This window comes from Myotis brandtii, unplaced genomic scaffold, assembly GCF_000412655.1.
Source record: "Myotis brandtii unplaced genomic scaffold, ASM41265v1 scaffold535, whole genome shotgun sequence".
NCBI lineage: Eukaryota > Metazoa > Chordata > Mammalia > Chiroptera > Vespertilionidae > Myotis > Myotis brandtii.
In genome coordinates this window covers 630,391-646,221 of record NW_005369964.1, presented here as the reverse complement: position 1 = coordinate 646,221, position 15,831 = coordinate 630,391, and the positions used below count along the sequence as shown (strand labels likewise).

The following is a 15,831-nucleotide window of genomic DNA, read 5'->3' as shown; positions in this document are numbered from 1 at the left end:
ACAAGCTACATGAAAATAGCAAGTTGTTTAACTCATCTGCAATGTATTTTCCTCATCGGTAACGTGAGAAGGCTGAACAAGAATCAGCAAGTTTCAAATTTCTTTTCTACAGAATACTTTGTTCAAAGAACATCTTATCTCGAACTCCACTATATGAAATGGAGCCAGCCAGTGCAGTCAGGTTGAAGCAGGGTGGGCAGCCTGAGTCTTTAGCATTTACCCACATCTTCCTACCAATAGCCACCCCACATAAGGAAGGGCCAAAGGAAACACAGAGAGCCTGTACAACTCCAAGTACACGATGAAAACCAGTGAAGTAGGTCATCTCGGGTGTGCCTCCAAATTCTAAGTGTCAATGGTTCTAAATAATGTGAACCAGGATGGCCATACTCAACTGACCATTTATACAAGCCATGCAGAAGCAGTCAATTCCGACCAAGCACGCTGTGGTAATAACATTGTTATCTTGATCTGAATATGACACCCCAGGACCTACGATGAACCCCACACAATAGTCACAGAACAATATTTGCTGTTGACTGAGGGAATGATAGAAAGGATAGTAGAAATAGGAAGATTAAAAACTACTTAGATTTATCCCCAGAATGCCACAGTGCAGACTAAAAGCCAGGCTTTCCCAGAGGCACCTGGGGTTACATCCTAATTTCCTGAAACTCCTTCAGCATGTGTGGAGCTAGAGTATGATTCCGGGCCTTCCTGCCACCCTGCTGTCCCCAGTTAGCCCCACTGAGCCTTTGAGCAACTGGCAACAGACCATCCTCCCTCCCAGCTCTGAGCGAGCCCATCAGCCCTAGAGCACAAATTGCTCAGGTGTGAGCCTGTCCAGAGTCCAGGTTGTACTCTGGGGGCACAGGAGCCAAATTCCATCGCCTCTGTCCCAGCATGCTCTGCTCTGGCCAAATGCCCTGATGGCTGTGGAGAGCGTCAGCACCCTCCACTCTGCCTCGCACCGTGGTTCACGGCTACTTCTGCACAGAGAACACAATACGCCGTAAGTAGGGAGGTGGTGTTTTTCACACTAAAACAGGGGGGGTTTGTCGATGACAAGCTCCTGCTGCCAGAAAGATGCTCAGTGACCTCGATCCACTAGAAACACACCCTGGATTTGTTCCCTTCATAATCTGGGGAAATGATTCATTTGCTCAAGTCTATATTAAGGAAGCCAAGTCTGAACTTGTGCAAGTCAATGGTCACCTAAGCAACCAGGGTTCTGAACGTTGGGCCTGTGCAAACTTGGGAGTGCCTGAGTTCACCTACCAGCATGTTCCGTGGGCTCGGTGTGATTGCCCGGGTTCTCCCCGCGCTTGCTGGCTGGATTGTCCTCCTCCTCACCTTCAGGGCCGATGGTAAACTCGGGTCTGGAAGAAAGGAGGCTATCCTCAAGGCTGTCTGTGGGCTCCTGGAACAAACAGGACAAGCAGCCAGATGAGCAGCCCCGTGGAGATATAACAAAGGTTCTGCAACAGAGACTGGTTGTATGCCTGCTGCGGCCCAGCCTGTGCTGAGCTCTGGGGGGCAGAGGCACCTGCCTCACAGGAGGCTTGAGCTTATTTCCTTGGAAATTTACATGAGGTGTTAGTGAAATGTTTTCATTCCCTTGAAATAATATGGAAAATATCAAAAACGTTAAATCTTCTTAGGCCTGCTTTCCATCTCTGCTTTAATCCCTGTGTGTGTGCCCTACTCACCAAGAGATGCCAACCCATGCACATTTTTTTCAATAACTACTTAATTAGCAGGGAATAATAAGGGGTTCACATCAACATTTAAAATAGAAATATCGATTGTCTAAAGAAGTCAAAATTTTAGGAATAAGAAATAGCTATAATATATGTGTTAAAGAGAAGTAGGTATGGCAAGCCATGTATCCATCAACAGATGAACAGATAGACAAAATGTAATATATGAGAAAGGAAATAGAATGGTAGTTTCCAGGGGCTAAGGGAAAGAGGAGCAGGGAATAACTGTTTAATGGGTATAGGGTTTCAGTTCTGCAAGATGAAAAAGTTCTAGAGATTGACTGTACAACAATGTGAATATATATGTATGTATACATATATATGTGAATAACTTAACAATATATACTTAACCATGTGAATTTACTTAGCCATATATATATATATGGCTAAGTATATGCACATTGTTTATATATGTATGGGTATAGAGTTTCAGTTCTGCAAGATGAAAAAGTTCTAGAGATTGATTGTACAACAATGTGAATATATATGTGTATGTATACATATATATGTGAATAACTTAACAATATATACTTAACAATGTGAATTTACTTAGCCATATATATATATATATATAAAACAATGTGCATATACTTAACACTATGTCTGAATGTGACTGCATCATATCCCACTCCTGCCCCAAAACTCACTTCTCCTACTACAGTAACAATTTTCTGTAAATGGCAACGCTTTTACTTCCAAAGCAAGAAAACACAGCTTTGTCCTCAACTTTTCCATTCCTAAATGCCAACTGAATAAGTGCTGTTGCTCCTTCCCCTGAGAAGTCTGTCAGGCCTACACCTTCCCTTCATCCCACCACCGTTTCCATTCGGGCCTCCCAGCTTTCTTCCGTGAGTGACCACATTAACCTTCGGATAGAGCCCTGCCCGCAATGTCCAAATCCTCGTCTCTCTCCTCCACTGACAGGATGAATTTCTCAAATTCATCAAAGTGTATCATCACCTGATTAAAATTCTTTGGCACGTCCCCACTGTCACTGAGACAAAATCCAAACTTCTTAGTTTGGCAAACAAAGCCCCTAATAAATCTGATAAAAACTGAGTTTTTCCTTGACTCAACTTTCACGACTCTGCCACCCTCCTCACTGCTCTAACAACACAGAACTACTAGCAGTTTCCTGAGTGTATCATCCCCTCCTTTCCTCTACGCCATTTAAACAGAGAGTTTTCTGGGTCTCAAAAGTCCTGCTCTCCTACCACTTTCATTTCATTCATTCCACTCCTCCTTCAATAAAGCTCAGGAGCCATCTCCTCCAGGGAGACCTTGTGGGTCCCGATTACACCTTAAGGTAGATTTGTTGTCCCTTCTTTGCGCTCCCATAGCTACCTTGTACGTACCTCTCTCAGAATGCTCATCACTCTGTCTTCTGGTTTTTCATTTATTTAACCATCTTCCTGATTAGACTCTAAGCTTTTGATTTTAATTTGTTTTCACATCATCTACTACTGTGACTGCTTTATAGTAAGTACCCAATGACAATGTTAAAAGACCATACTACAGGGATGTTATTTTGCAACAGGTAGGACTAACGAGTTCGGTGGGCCTAAAGGTATTTAAAAACTGAAGAAACATTTTACTGAATGTATACACTGTACCTCAAAAAATACTTTTAAGTCGCTTTATACCTAGACAAACATTAGGGGAAAGGAAGAAAAAGAGAAGATGGCAAATAACCCTAGCTATGATGGTATGAGGCTATTTTGATGATGTGTGTGACTTCGATGGAAAATAAGCTAAACAGGAAATAACTAATGCATGGAGTAGCTAAATATATACTATATATTAGCTGTTCCTTATTTAAACAATTTTAAATGAAATTAAAATTGTATTGGCTGTTGATGAAGTCAGTAAGTTTTACAAACTGCGGTTCCCTAGGAATTCTCGGCGTCCACAGCCAATCTACTTACTTAGTATTTGATATGTATATTTTGTAGTATTCACTGTTATCTAAACTTTGTAATATGACTTTCTGATAAAAGTTATTTCAAGAATAGCAGTCATGCTCTGTATTTGTGAAAACTGTGTGAATGGGTGTGCTACAAACCCTAACTCAAGGCATGACTTCTCACCCAAGAGTTCTATATAATGTGGCACCATCTCATATTCCAGGAGCTTGACTTGGTGGAAGGAAAACTTTTTTTTAACACAGTTTGACATATCACCCAGCATGGGGCATAGCTAAGCCTGGAGAAAGACCCCATTGCACCACTACTGCATCCTTATTACACTTAGACACTTCTTCAACTGCTCACCACCAGCCGGCTTTCTTCTTTAGGAGCCAGTCTCCCCAGGAGTTCACAAGCGAGCTGATAGCAGAGAATGCTAGCCTGACACAAGTTACACTCTATTGCTTTTTCGTCCTTCTGGCAGGTGTGGGAGCCCCCCCAGGGGGCTTGGAAGACATTGTTTATAATGGAAATTATGTCTTTTGATATGCTGTGCTCTAAACCCATCGTGATCCCATCATCTTGTAACTCCATCTGAAAGATATCAATTAAAAAAAAAAAAGAAGAAGAAGAAGGAGTTTGGTCCTTTTGTCCACTATTGCATTGCTGAAAGATATCAATTAAAAAAAAAAAAGAAGAAGAAGGAGTTTGGTCCTTTCGTCCACTATTGCATTAACACACTAATGGGGGAAACTTTTCATTAATTGACAATATTAAATTATTTAAAGATGGTTAGACTTATAGACCATGAATATACACTGATTTCCATGGATTCTTCTTAATAGACTATATACATAAGACAAAGTAACGAGAATTATTTTTTAAATCATGTAGGACATTTAAAGGGCGTTGTTTTTTAAAACTTATCACTCTCTGAGGTTTTACACATTTAGAAAATGCTGCTCCTTACCTAGTGTCCAGATTTTGGTTTCTAAATACCATTATCCACTAAAAGGAACCAGGGGTCCTTGGAGAAATGGTTGGTTTCAGGGGTGGGGCGAGGAAAATATAAAATGAGCCTGGCATGTCTTGTCATGCCAGAAATTAAGGAATTGTTCAAAGAATGATGGACCATGTCAAAAGAACACAGGAGCCAGCTTGAAGGGGCTCCCACTAGCAAAACATGGGATAACGTAAGCATCAAAATAAAAGTTAACCCACTGAAATAAATTCTAACCCACTGAATAAAATGAGAATCCATGAGTACATGAGGGTATCTATATATATAAAAGCCTAAGCGACTGTTATGATAGGTCAACCGAATGATGGGTCGACTGGTCGCTATGACAAGCACTGACCATCAGAGGGCATATGCTCAATGCAGAAGCTGCCCCCTGGTGGTCAGTGCGCTTCCACAGCCAACCTCCTGTGGCCAGCCAACCTCCTGCGGTCCCTCCCCCAGCTGGCCAGCCCCAATCAGCCCTGATTGCTGGCCAGGCCGAGGGACCCCATGTGCACGAATTCATGCACTAGGCCTCTAGTAAGTAGATAAACAAATAAATATATAAATGGGAGAGAAGGGAAAACTGTTCCTTCTATAGAATGCCAACTAATAATTCTTTTAAATAATGGAATCAGAAAATAATTATTTGATAACCCTCATAGTAATAACTAATTCAGGCATGAATCATCCATGGATGCTAAACTAGCAGGTAAAAGTCTGATGAGAAACAGGAAATCTCATAGTCTTAAAGTATCTCTCTACAAGCTACTTATTAATTACAAGGGAAAATAACGACTTATAGTAGGGAAATCTGCAAAATTCACCTTAACCAAGTTATCACCACCAATAAGGAGACATTATCATGTCATGAGCTTTCTGATCTGATGCACTGAAATGAACACAATATCATATCTGTGGTATTAATGCCAAAAAATGCTCAACCCAAATCGATTCATAAGGAAATATGAGAGTCAAATTGAGGGGCATTCTACAAAATAACTGGACTTCTTTTAAATGTTGAGAACATAAAAGATAAACAAAGACTGAAGAACTATTCTGGTTAAGACTAATGGGGCAGGAGAAATAACTGCAATAGGCGATGCTGGATTGTGTTCTCAATCAAAAATAATTCTTTTCTTTTGTTATAAAGATGATAGCTATATCAATTTTAAAAATAAATTATTTCTGTAAGTTACATAATAGTATTCTAATAATATTAATTTACTGATTTGATAACTGTACTTGGTTATGGAAGAAAATGTCCTTATTTTTTTAGAGAATGTATTCTGAAATTTTAAGGATAAAGGAACATCATGCTTGCAGCTTACTCTCAAATGGTTCATTAAATTTTCATACATATATTTACAGAATAAGAGAAAAAGAAAGAATAAAATGTGCTAAATGTTAACATCTGAAAAATTTAGGGGAGAAGTATTTGGGAATTCTTTGTATTATTCTTGCAACTTTTCTGCAAATCTAAAATTATTTCAAAATTAAAAAGAAATGTTCTTCTGACCAAACCTCTTAAACTTCTCTTTTAAAGTTACCTTCAAAAATCAATTTATAAAATATATTAAACTCAGCCCATCACTATAGAGTTGTACCTTGCTCTTCCCGCAATTGCATTACCCAATATGTTCACCAAATGTGTTCAAAAGAATCAATTCTAATAAAGCTAGGATGTTTCTAAAATTCATATCCATTCTCATATGTCAATATCATTGCAGATATTTAAACAAGTATTTTTTCAGGCTCTTTAGGAAATTCCCAAAGGAGTTTGAGAAATGTCTTGAGTAATGCTGCATCATTTCAGTAAGTGTGAAGATATCCAACACACACAAAAAATCACTATACAAATGCTCTCCTCATCCTTCATCTCTGAACTAAAGGAAGCTCATGCTTCAGCTACCTGCTTCAGGAGAAGATCAAACATGAGGATGAAACAATTTAGATTCATTTCATCATCTTCACAATCAAAGTCAATAGTCCTTCCTCCTGGGTGTCCAAAATTCTTGAAAGGGCTACGAAAAGGACTACGCATAGGACTCCGAAACGGGCTCTGAAAAGGACTATGAAATGGACTCAGCATGTTGTGCTGAACTCGTCGACCAGGATCGGAGGCAACACTCACCTAGAAGAAGGAACATCAACATACATAAGTGAACTTGCAGAGGCTCAAATGGCGTATAAAATATCGGAAGGTATTTCCAGCTGCCACACTGACTTCCTTTCTTAGCCAATAGTGTTAGTACCTCCAAATACTATAAATCTTCTCAATATATAAAAATAAGAAATAAAATTATCCAAACTTTCTGTCAGGTGAATAAAACATCAGCATTCTAAAGAATGAAGGCAGCTGTCTTTGTCACTATATTTTTCATCTCAGCAAACATTTCTAATTAAACTAAATTGTCTGCATCTACCTAAAACCATAACCTAAAAAAAAAAAAATGATTTAACAGAAGTAAAAAATTGCAGGATTAGCTTTAGAAATATAAGCACAGAATGTCAGATTGACAAGACTGTTTAAAGACAAATGGCCTCTGGATATTATAATTATTAAACTATCCTGGGAAAACAATATAAGTCAAACCTGTTTACTGGTTATTCTCCATGTGCCAACCAACCCCCCCATGTGTCAACACAACCCACCCAGGCTCTCATTGCCCTGCTCTTCCCTGCACCTAAGCCCAAGAATGCCAAGGACTGAGTCGTTCCTGGCTCTCTTGCTGGCTGGCTTCCCGTTGTGTTATGTCAATGGGTGGTGCCAGCAGAAGACCTGAAGCTTAAGGAGACATAGGTAGGACTATTTCTCCCACCCTTTGCCTGCTCTGATGCTACATCTCTGGCAGCCTCTCCATCATCCCATAGCTCCTCTAGCCAGCCCTCCCCTTATCATTTCAGCTCTGCATGGGCTTCAGGAATGATTTTCCCTGTTCTTTCAGCCCTAGAGGAATAATGGTTTCCTACTGAACTGTGGGTTCACCAATAGCTCACCAACCCTTATTGCTCCCTTAAACTTTCCCATAACTCTATAGGCAGAGTTTCCATGAAAGTCCCTTCATTTGAACCATCTGGGATAAATTCTGTAGCAGGGCCCTAACTGACATGCCTGTACTTCATTTTCAAAACATATTTTCTCTCTTAAAGATTTCTCTAATAACAAGCCAGCTCCTTGAACACCATATTTTAAAAAAAGAAGATGAGTATCCCATTAAGAATCAGAATACCTGGATACTGATAGGGTTATCTATGGCAAATCACTTCAGTTCACTTAACCTCAGGTTAAGTAGCTGTAAAATGAAAATAATGAGCTCTTCCCCAAATGCTTCACATTTCTGTGATGTCATTAATTATTAATAAAGTGCTAATGAAGTAATATAATATTAAAGATTACAGAAGAAAAAAGCAAACTATAAATGGCAGCTGGTTCCTATGAGGCAGATCTTTTAAAAAGCACTGAATACAAACTGTGATCCCATGGCTGTTATATTTTTTAATCCCCAGATACCAGGTGGAATGATGGGGGGCCTGTGGTATACAGTGGGGAAAATGTAATGGAGAGGCTTGACAAAGAGAAAAATTAGAACAGTCCCTGCCCACCATCAGATGTGAGTCAACCTCTCCAAAACTGATCATGGTCTGGGAATGTCATTACATCAACCCGAAATTCTATCAGGTCATCCACAGAAAAAGTATCAAAATTTTCCAACAAACCCTGACCGGATAGCTCAGTTGGTTGGAGCATTGTCCCAGATCCCAAAAGGTTGTGGGTTCAATTCCCAGTCAGGGCACATACCTAGGTTGTGGGTTTGATCCCTGTTTGGGGCATGTACCGATCAATGTTTCTCTCTCATCTCTTCCCCTCTCTTTCTTTCTTATATCCTCAGGTGAGCATAAAAAACATATCCTCAGGTGAGCATAAAAAACATATCCTCAGGTGAGCATAAAAAACATATCCTCAGGTGAGCATAAAAAACATATCCTCAGGTGAGCATAAAAAACATATCCTCAGGTGAGCATAAAAAACATATCCTCAGGTGAGCATAAAAAACATATCCTCAGGTGAGTATAAAAAAAAATTCCAACAGTTTTCATACACTTTGGACCAGATTATATTGACTTCTCTCATCCACAAAGGTTCAAAGGAGTCAATAAAATGGGTTTAAAGGAGTTAATAAAATGGACTTAGTGGTTCATAGTGACAGTATCACTCATGGTCACCACCAGTTGATGTTATCTTCCCAAAACACAATAAAAATATAAAAAAGAAAACATCCAAACTCTTCATCCTTAAAGTAAAGCAGCTATCTGCTCAGTAGCTGGTAAAGAATTCTTATTTGTCAGGGACACCGCCCCCCCACCCCGCCCAAAAAAAAAAGTACCCAAAAAGCGGTGTGGAGTTTTTTTTGTTTTTTTTTTTTGTTTTTTACTTTCATCAAAGATAAGAGATAACTAATAGGTATGTATAGGAGAAAAACTCAAAGAAAAATGAAAACTCAATAACTTAACTTATTAATTACAGACTTAACCAAACATATATTAGATTAATGCTTTCTATTACTTATGTGCTTAAAAGGTTCCAGAGAGAGATGGAATGAAAAAGCATTTTCAGAGAAGTTTAGGTGATGCTACTTTTAGACCCAGTATAATCCGCAAAATCTTAATAAGACAAAAACAGTTGTGGCATAATTACCCTTCGAGCTGCAAGGTTCCCTGCCAGTTCATTGACTCTTGATTTTCTTTGATTTGCCAGTTCTTTGACAGAATTAACTCCATCAGAAAACATGCTTATTAATAGCTGAAGTGGCACCGTGATGTCTAACTCAGATAATACCTGAGGAAAGAAGGCATATATATCCCCCAAAAATATAAACTTTAAAATTCAAATAAGACTACACTTAACATTTTTATCAGTGAACTATTGAACATAAGGACACTTAGCCTTCCACATATTCTATCAGCACAGTCATCCTCAATGTATTGTACTAAGAAAATCAATGTTACACTGAACCCCACTCCCCACATCCAATAAATCATCAGGTTCTTTCTATTAACACTTTGAAGTGCCTCTTTCTGTGGTCCCTCCTTTCCATGCCACTGCTAATGCCTTAGCTCATCACCTTTGTCCTGAACTAGTAATAATCTGTGAGCATGTCCCCACTCCCATCTGAATGTCCCATCTGCTCTTGTTCTCTGGAGCAAGCTCAGGTATCCTGCCAAAATCAAGTTACCTTATCTGTAATGAATTTTCTGGGAATAGATGCCTCCTTCCTTTGGACAGAATTAATCCATTCTCTGCTCTGCTTTCTTAGAACTTTCTATATACCTTTATTAGAGCAAGTATCACTTTGCATTACATCTGATTATTTGATATTATCTCTCCCACTGTGAGCTCTTTGAAGAAAGGAAGTAGGAGGAAAGGACCATTGCTTCTCCAGTTGTATCCCAGCGCCTATTACAGCGACTGGCACAGAGGAGCTCTATAAATGTTTCCACATTTAATTAATAAATGAGTCTACTCCAATCACTATATTATTCTATTTCCCAAATGCTAAGACCAGTGGCTTACATCCTCTTTCAACTATAGCACAGCCTTCAAACCAAAGCTATGGCAAAGCCCAAACCATAAAACATGTAAACTGTAATCGTTTCAGCCATGGTGGGGACAGAGGTTTACAGTCCTGTCCCTAGATGGCACAGCTCAAAGGGTGTACAACTGAGTAACAACATCTAGCCATCTTGAGAAGAATTAGCTTTCCTAAAATGAGAAGTTATCTTATTGAGACCTACCTTGGGATAAAAAGTTAAAGTTCTAGGTCCCAAAGGTGACTTTTTTTTTAATCATCTCCTTTACTCTTCATCATTTGTGAAAAATACTGTTCCTTGGTTTAGAGCCCAGAAAGGCATCTTCACAACTTGAAAAACTTTAGGGATCACATCCTTCCATGAAACAGAAATGTGTCTGCATCCATAGCTAACCTCTACATTGGTTCTGTCCTCCTTTTTAAAAATTGCCCAAACTTCGAATCAGATATTCAACTCAATTTAGTAAACTTTTAAGAATACCCACTAAATTCAAAACATGTCCCAGATGTTGAGAAGAAAAGATGAAGGGAGATATAAATTCAAAAATGAAAAAGACGTAGTCCTGGCCCTCAAGGCATTTATAACCATGAGAAGAGACAAAAATTAACTGTAATATTAGACAGAAATAGTATTCACAGAGAGAATCTGTGTGAATACTGGGGGAAGGAATAATGAATTCTGATGGGAAGGTGGGGGACAGTGAAGCAGCAGAAAACATCATAGATGAGATCATTTTTGAGTTGGATTTTAAAAGAGAAGCTGGAGTTCACAAATGGAGACAGGACAGAAAGTCATTCCAGGCTGAACTACCCCTTAAACCAGTAGCTCTCAACCTTTCCAAGTAAAGGACCTACTTAATATCAAAAGTTTATCAGAATCCCACAACACAGCTAGAATACTTTTAGTATCTATTGATGGAAAGATACATAAGGACCAAAAGCTACTATGAATTTAGTAATAGTACTACATACATTTGTGTTTTATTAATAAATCACAACTATAGCTACATATATTTAAAATGCAATTACCTATGCATATGAATTATTAGTCTACAGATAGTCCTCAGCAAACATACAGATTATAGACTCTGCAATAACTCCCCGCCACTCTACCTGAGGATCTAAAGTTCATGGGCTAAGAACTAGTGCCCACAATGATCCAAAGTATCATTCACTTACATGCAGCCACAGTAAAGCTTGTTCCTGCACAGAAGAAGGGTATCCTGTGAACCGACAACTAATAAAGCCAAACATCTCTTCCATTGAAAAAGGTAGAGGACAGAGCTCAATGTCAAACATTTTGCTGGAAAGCAGAGCAACAAAAGTAAATGACCAATGGGCACATAGTAGGACCTACCCGTGCGTTTCTCATATTTATTTTGGGAAGCCAAACACTTCAGATTAATCTGTGTTCTGAACTGTTATTAGCATGTTTCATTTTACAGGAATAGCTTATGTCATTGGAATAGATATAAATAATTCATACGGTTGTTAATAGCATTAGTGTTCATACTCACATTAGATTTAATGGGAGGCATTGCATTTCTAAAGAATGAGAGTTGTTTCCCAGCATCTAAAAACATTTTCCTTTTGCACTTTTCCCACTTTATCCAAACCATAATTATGTGTGAAAATAAGCAAATAATATGGTATATCTATTATTCCACAAGAACAAAATCTCTTCTGAACAATTCCAAATCATCTTAGCATGATATATAGCAACTCTTTCATTTGGGCCTTCAAGTTTCTCTCTCTATAGGATTTTGTTAAAAAGTAAGCAAGATTATATAAAAGGCTTAGCACAGTGCCTGGCACACAGTACATGCTCAATAAATGTTAGCTATTATAATTACAGTGACTTCATTAAACTACTTACCCACCTTAATACTTCCCTGAATTCTTTTAACTGGTTATCTGGGACTTCTGTTCTGATGGCTTCCAGCCATTCCGGCATAATACACTCCCACACAGACTGATTGATCACATTGTAGGGGATCAGGCAGAGGATTCGGTTGAGACCCTCCTTCAGCTGAGTCACTGTGCTGCAAGACTTATCCCAGTATCCACCAACCTGATGGCATTCAACAGCCACAGGAGAAAAGAACAGAACGCACTTTGTTACAATTATACGCAAGCATTTCATTATATCTGAATCCTGGGCCCAGTGTTCTCAGAGTGAGATCTGTAAGAATCTACCATCAGGATCCATTAGTTACAAAAAAAAAAGAAGAAAAAAAAACCATAGTTACAATCGATCCAAATATTAATCACAACTGAATGTGAATTGCCCCACTGAAAATTCCAAAAAGGTATTCCTACCAGGAATACTATTGGAGCATTCTATTTCTAAAGTTTGACAAACCAACTACAAATATGTGCAGTTGTACCTGTACTTGAGAGAAAAACAGATTTCTACTACTATAAACTTTGGTCCTTTTGGGCTTTTATCCATCAAAAAGCCCAAAAGAACTTTCCTTATCTTCACATTCAAGTACTAACAACCTTGTATCTGTGGGTATTGAGAAAGTTATTCATATCTGAGTACTCCTGCATAAAAGTGTAAATAACTTTATCTCTTCTCCTGTTAATGTCTGTTGCCAGTTAATACACAGGCCCCCAATCATGGGGCCCAAGTTAGAGAAGTTTTCCTTCCAATATAATCATTTCTTCGTATCTTCTAGAGTCAGATCACACCAGCCCTATGCTATTCAGAAAGAAATAATAATAGAAAACATATCAACACAGTCAAAGAATGCCAGGAAAGCCCGACCGGCGTGGCTCAGTGGTTGAGCGTTGACCTATGAATCAGGAGATCACAGTTCAATTCCCGGTCATGGCATATGCCCAGGTTTCAGGATGGATCCCCATTGTGAGGCGTGCAGGAGGCAACCGATTAATGATTTTCTCTCATCATTGATGTTTCTATCTCTCTCTCCCTCTCCCTTCCACTCTGAAATCAATAAAAAAAAATATTTATTAAAAAAAATGCCAAGAAGTGGGGAATTTCCATTATGTAAAAATCCAGTTTTATAGGTGAGTCAGTAGATGGCACCAAAGAAGAAGTGCATTTTGATAAATGCCCAGAACGCTCAAGTCCAGAAAATCTAACAAAAAGCTACGCTTTTAGATGGTCCGTGTTCTGTTTTATTCTTAAATGTCTTATTTAAAATGAAAATTGACTCAAGATATCCTTGAAAGAAAACACACACACACACACACACACACACACACACACACTTAAAAAATACCTTGAAAAAAATTTCATATATTGCTGCCAAAAACTGACTCTGAAAAAAAAATTAGAAAAAACTGACTCTGGGTTAGACACAAATTATAATGTAGTCAAGAAATAAGGGGTCTTCTCAACCACACATCTGAAGCCTGGGATCCACTGAGGCAGCGCCAAAGGATAAACACAGGGAAATGTGACCTATAAGTCAGAGGAGAAAACAAAAAAGATTTGGCTGCTCCTAAGCTTTTTGGCATTCCAAGTGGGAGGGCAAGGACTCCACCATTCCTCTCCAGGATATATGCGAAACCACAGAAATTGCCCATCGTCAAACGTTAGCCTTTCCACAGACTGTAGCCCAGAAAAGGACTTAGCTCTAGCAACCTCGCAGACAGGCTTTTATTTTCTGTTTCTTGATATAAAAATATCTTCAGCAATGTCAGGAAAGAATACTCCCTTCAATTCTTTTTTCAATATATTTTTATTGATTTCAGAAAGGAAGGGAGAGAGAGAGAGAGATAGAAACATCAATGATGAGAGAGAACCATTGATCAGCTGCTTCCTGCATGCCCCACACTGGGAATCAAGCCCACAACCCGGGCATGTGCCATGACTGGGAATCGAACCGTGACCTCCCAGTTCATAGGTCGACACAACCACTAAGCCATGCCAGCCGGACTAAATTCTTAAAGATACCTCACACATTCATCTTCCATTCTTCCCCATCCCAAACCAACATCGAAGCAGGACATCACCTAAAATGTATCCACTAAACTAAACTCATTTAGCTGTACCGACTAAAACATGAAGACATTTTCCTCTTCTACAGACACTGATCACACTCTAACAGCTAAGGTAGTGCTTCTCCCCAAGTCCTCCTCTCCAGCCAGGCCCAAGCTATCGGCCTTCACTTACCCTGGCAAATTCCATTGGTTTGGGAAGAAGGCACATGACCATGACATCAAAGCGAACATCACATACTGTTTTCAACCACTTGGTGACAAACTGAGGCTTCAGTTTTTCCACCAAACTTCCAACTTCATCATCCATCATGTAGGCTGTGGAGTGAAACCACTGGAACACCATGGCCACCAGCCTGGCCAAGCTTTCCGTCGGTGTGTTCTCACTGGGTGTGCAGAGGCTCACCTGGAAATAGACAAATGAGACTCTGCTTCGGCCTCCATCCATTGTTATATAATTATTCCATCCTCATTTAAAGGCAGAAAAAAAAATAGTTTTCTAAATGATGGAGGCTCACTTATCTTAGAAACTGTGTTCCTCTCTACAAGGAGAGGTGGATTGCAACAATCATTTCCCCTTAAGCTTGCACCTTTCAATAAGACTTTTCTCCTATAAGAAATATATTACATAATCTGCACTAGGTGGATGCTTGTAGAACGTTAAGTCTACAAAGTAAAAGTTCATAAATATCTTCAGTAAAAAAAAAAATAGTTATATACATTTCAGGTCTAACATGATCAGATTTAGCTGAGAATTTCTATCAGTAATAATTCTGAAATGTTAGAGCCTCCACCTCCTAATTCACCACGTTATAAATAGACATTTTAAAACAATTAATTATTCATTCATGTGTTTATTCCGAAATAATCTTTTATTGAGCAGTAGATTAGGATTCAGGAACATAAAAAATAAATAAAACCCTATCCTTGCCTTCAAAAAGCTCACAATAGTAGTCATCGGGTCATTAGACAATAAGTTCTAAGAACAAGACAAGTGAAATCAACAACTGAATCCCAATGTGATTTTTTTTTTAAAAGACTTTTTCAAGTAACCATGTGAAAGCACAAGCGATGTATCACTATGGAGACGTAATTCACGTCTCTAATGGGCAGAAACAAAAGTCTGCTTCTCTGCAGAAATGGCAAATCCAGCTTGCTGAGGCTCTGGATTATATGTTTGATCTTTAGGGAATGAATGTTGCGGCTGAATCAGTCAATTACACAAATTCCTTGTGTTAGTTTGGCTATAATTTTTTGGCTGTTAGACAGACTTACAATAACTAAAAAAAAAAAAAAAAAAAAAAAAAAAAAAAACTCCACAGAGGCTGAACTTTCAAGAAAAATGTACACAGACAATAGGATATGAATGATCTGTAAATCAATATTTCACAATATACCCTAGCTATTTTCCCATTTGTTTCCTGTCAAAGGTGCATTTTAAACTGTCTAGAGACGAGCACAGTAGATTTCAACACCAGGCTACTCATTAGAATCAACTAGAAAGCCTTTTAAAAGTTCCCAAGATGCCCTAACAAGTTTGGCTCAGTGGATAGAGTGTCGACCTGGGGACTCAAGGGTCCCAGGTTCGATTCCGGTCAAAGGCATGT

At 38.8% G+C, this 15,831-nt stretch overlaps 1 protein-coding gene across 14 annotated transcripts in view; it reads right to left on the bottom strand.

Moving 5' to 3' along the window:
• UNC79 (unc-79 homolog (C. elegans)) overlaps positions 1–15,831 on the bottom strand; it is a 238,074-nt gene that overhangs the window by 98,094 nt on the left and 124,149 nt on the right. For all 14 annotated transcript variants that reach the window (XM_014549096.1, XM_014549088.1, XM_014549086.1 and 11 more), the window contains 7 exons: positions 14,400–14,630; positions 12,136–12,326; positions 11,435–11,558; positions 9,364–9,504; positions 6,577–6,798; positions 4,031–4,258; positions 1,279–1,420 (listed from right to left, as the gene is read on the bottom strand). In XM_014549096.1, the coding sequence (XP_014404582.1) occupies positions 1,279–1,420; positions 4,031–4,258; positions 6,577–6,798; positions 9,364–9,504; positions 11,435–11,558; positions 12,136–12,326; positions 14,400–14,630 (1,279 nt within the window). The remainder of the gene's footprint in view (positions 1–1,278; positions 1,421–4,030; positions 4,259–6,576; positions 6,799–9,363; positions 9,505–11,434; positions 11,559–12,135; positions 12,327–14,399; positions 14,631–15,831) is intronic.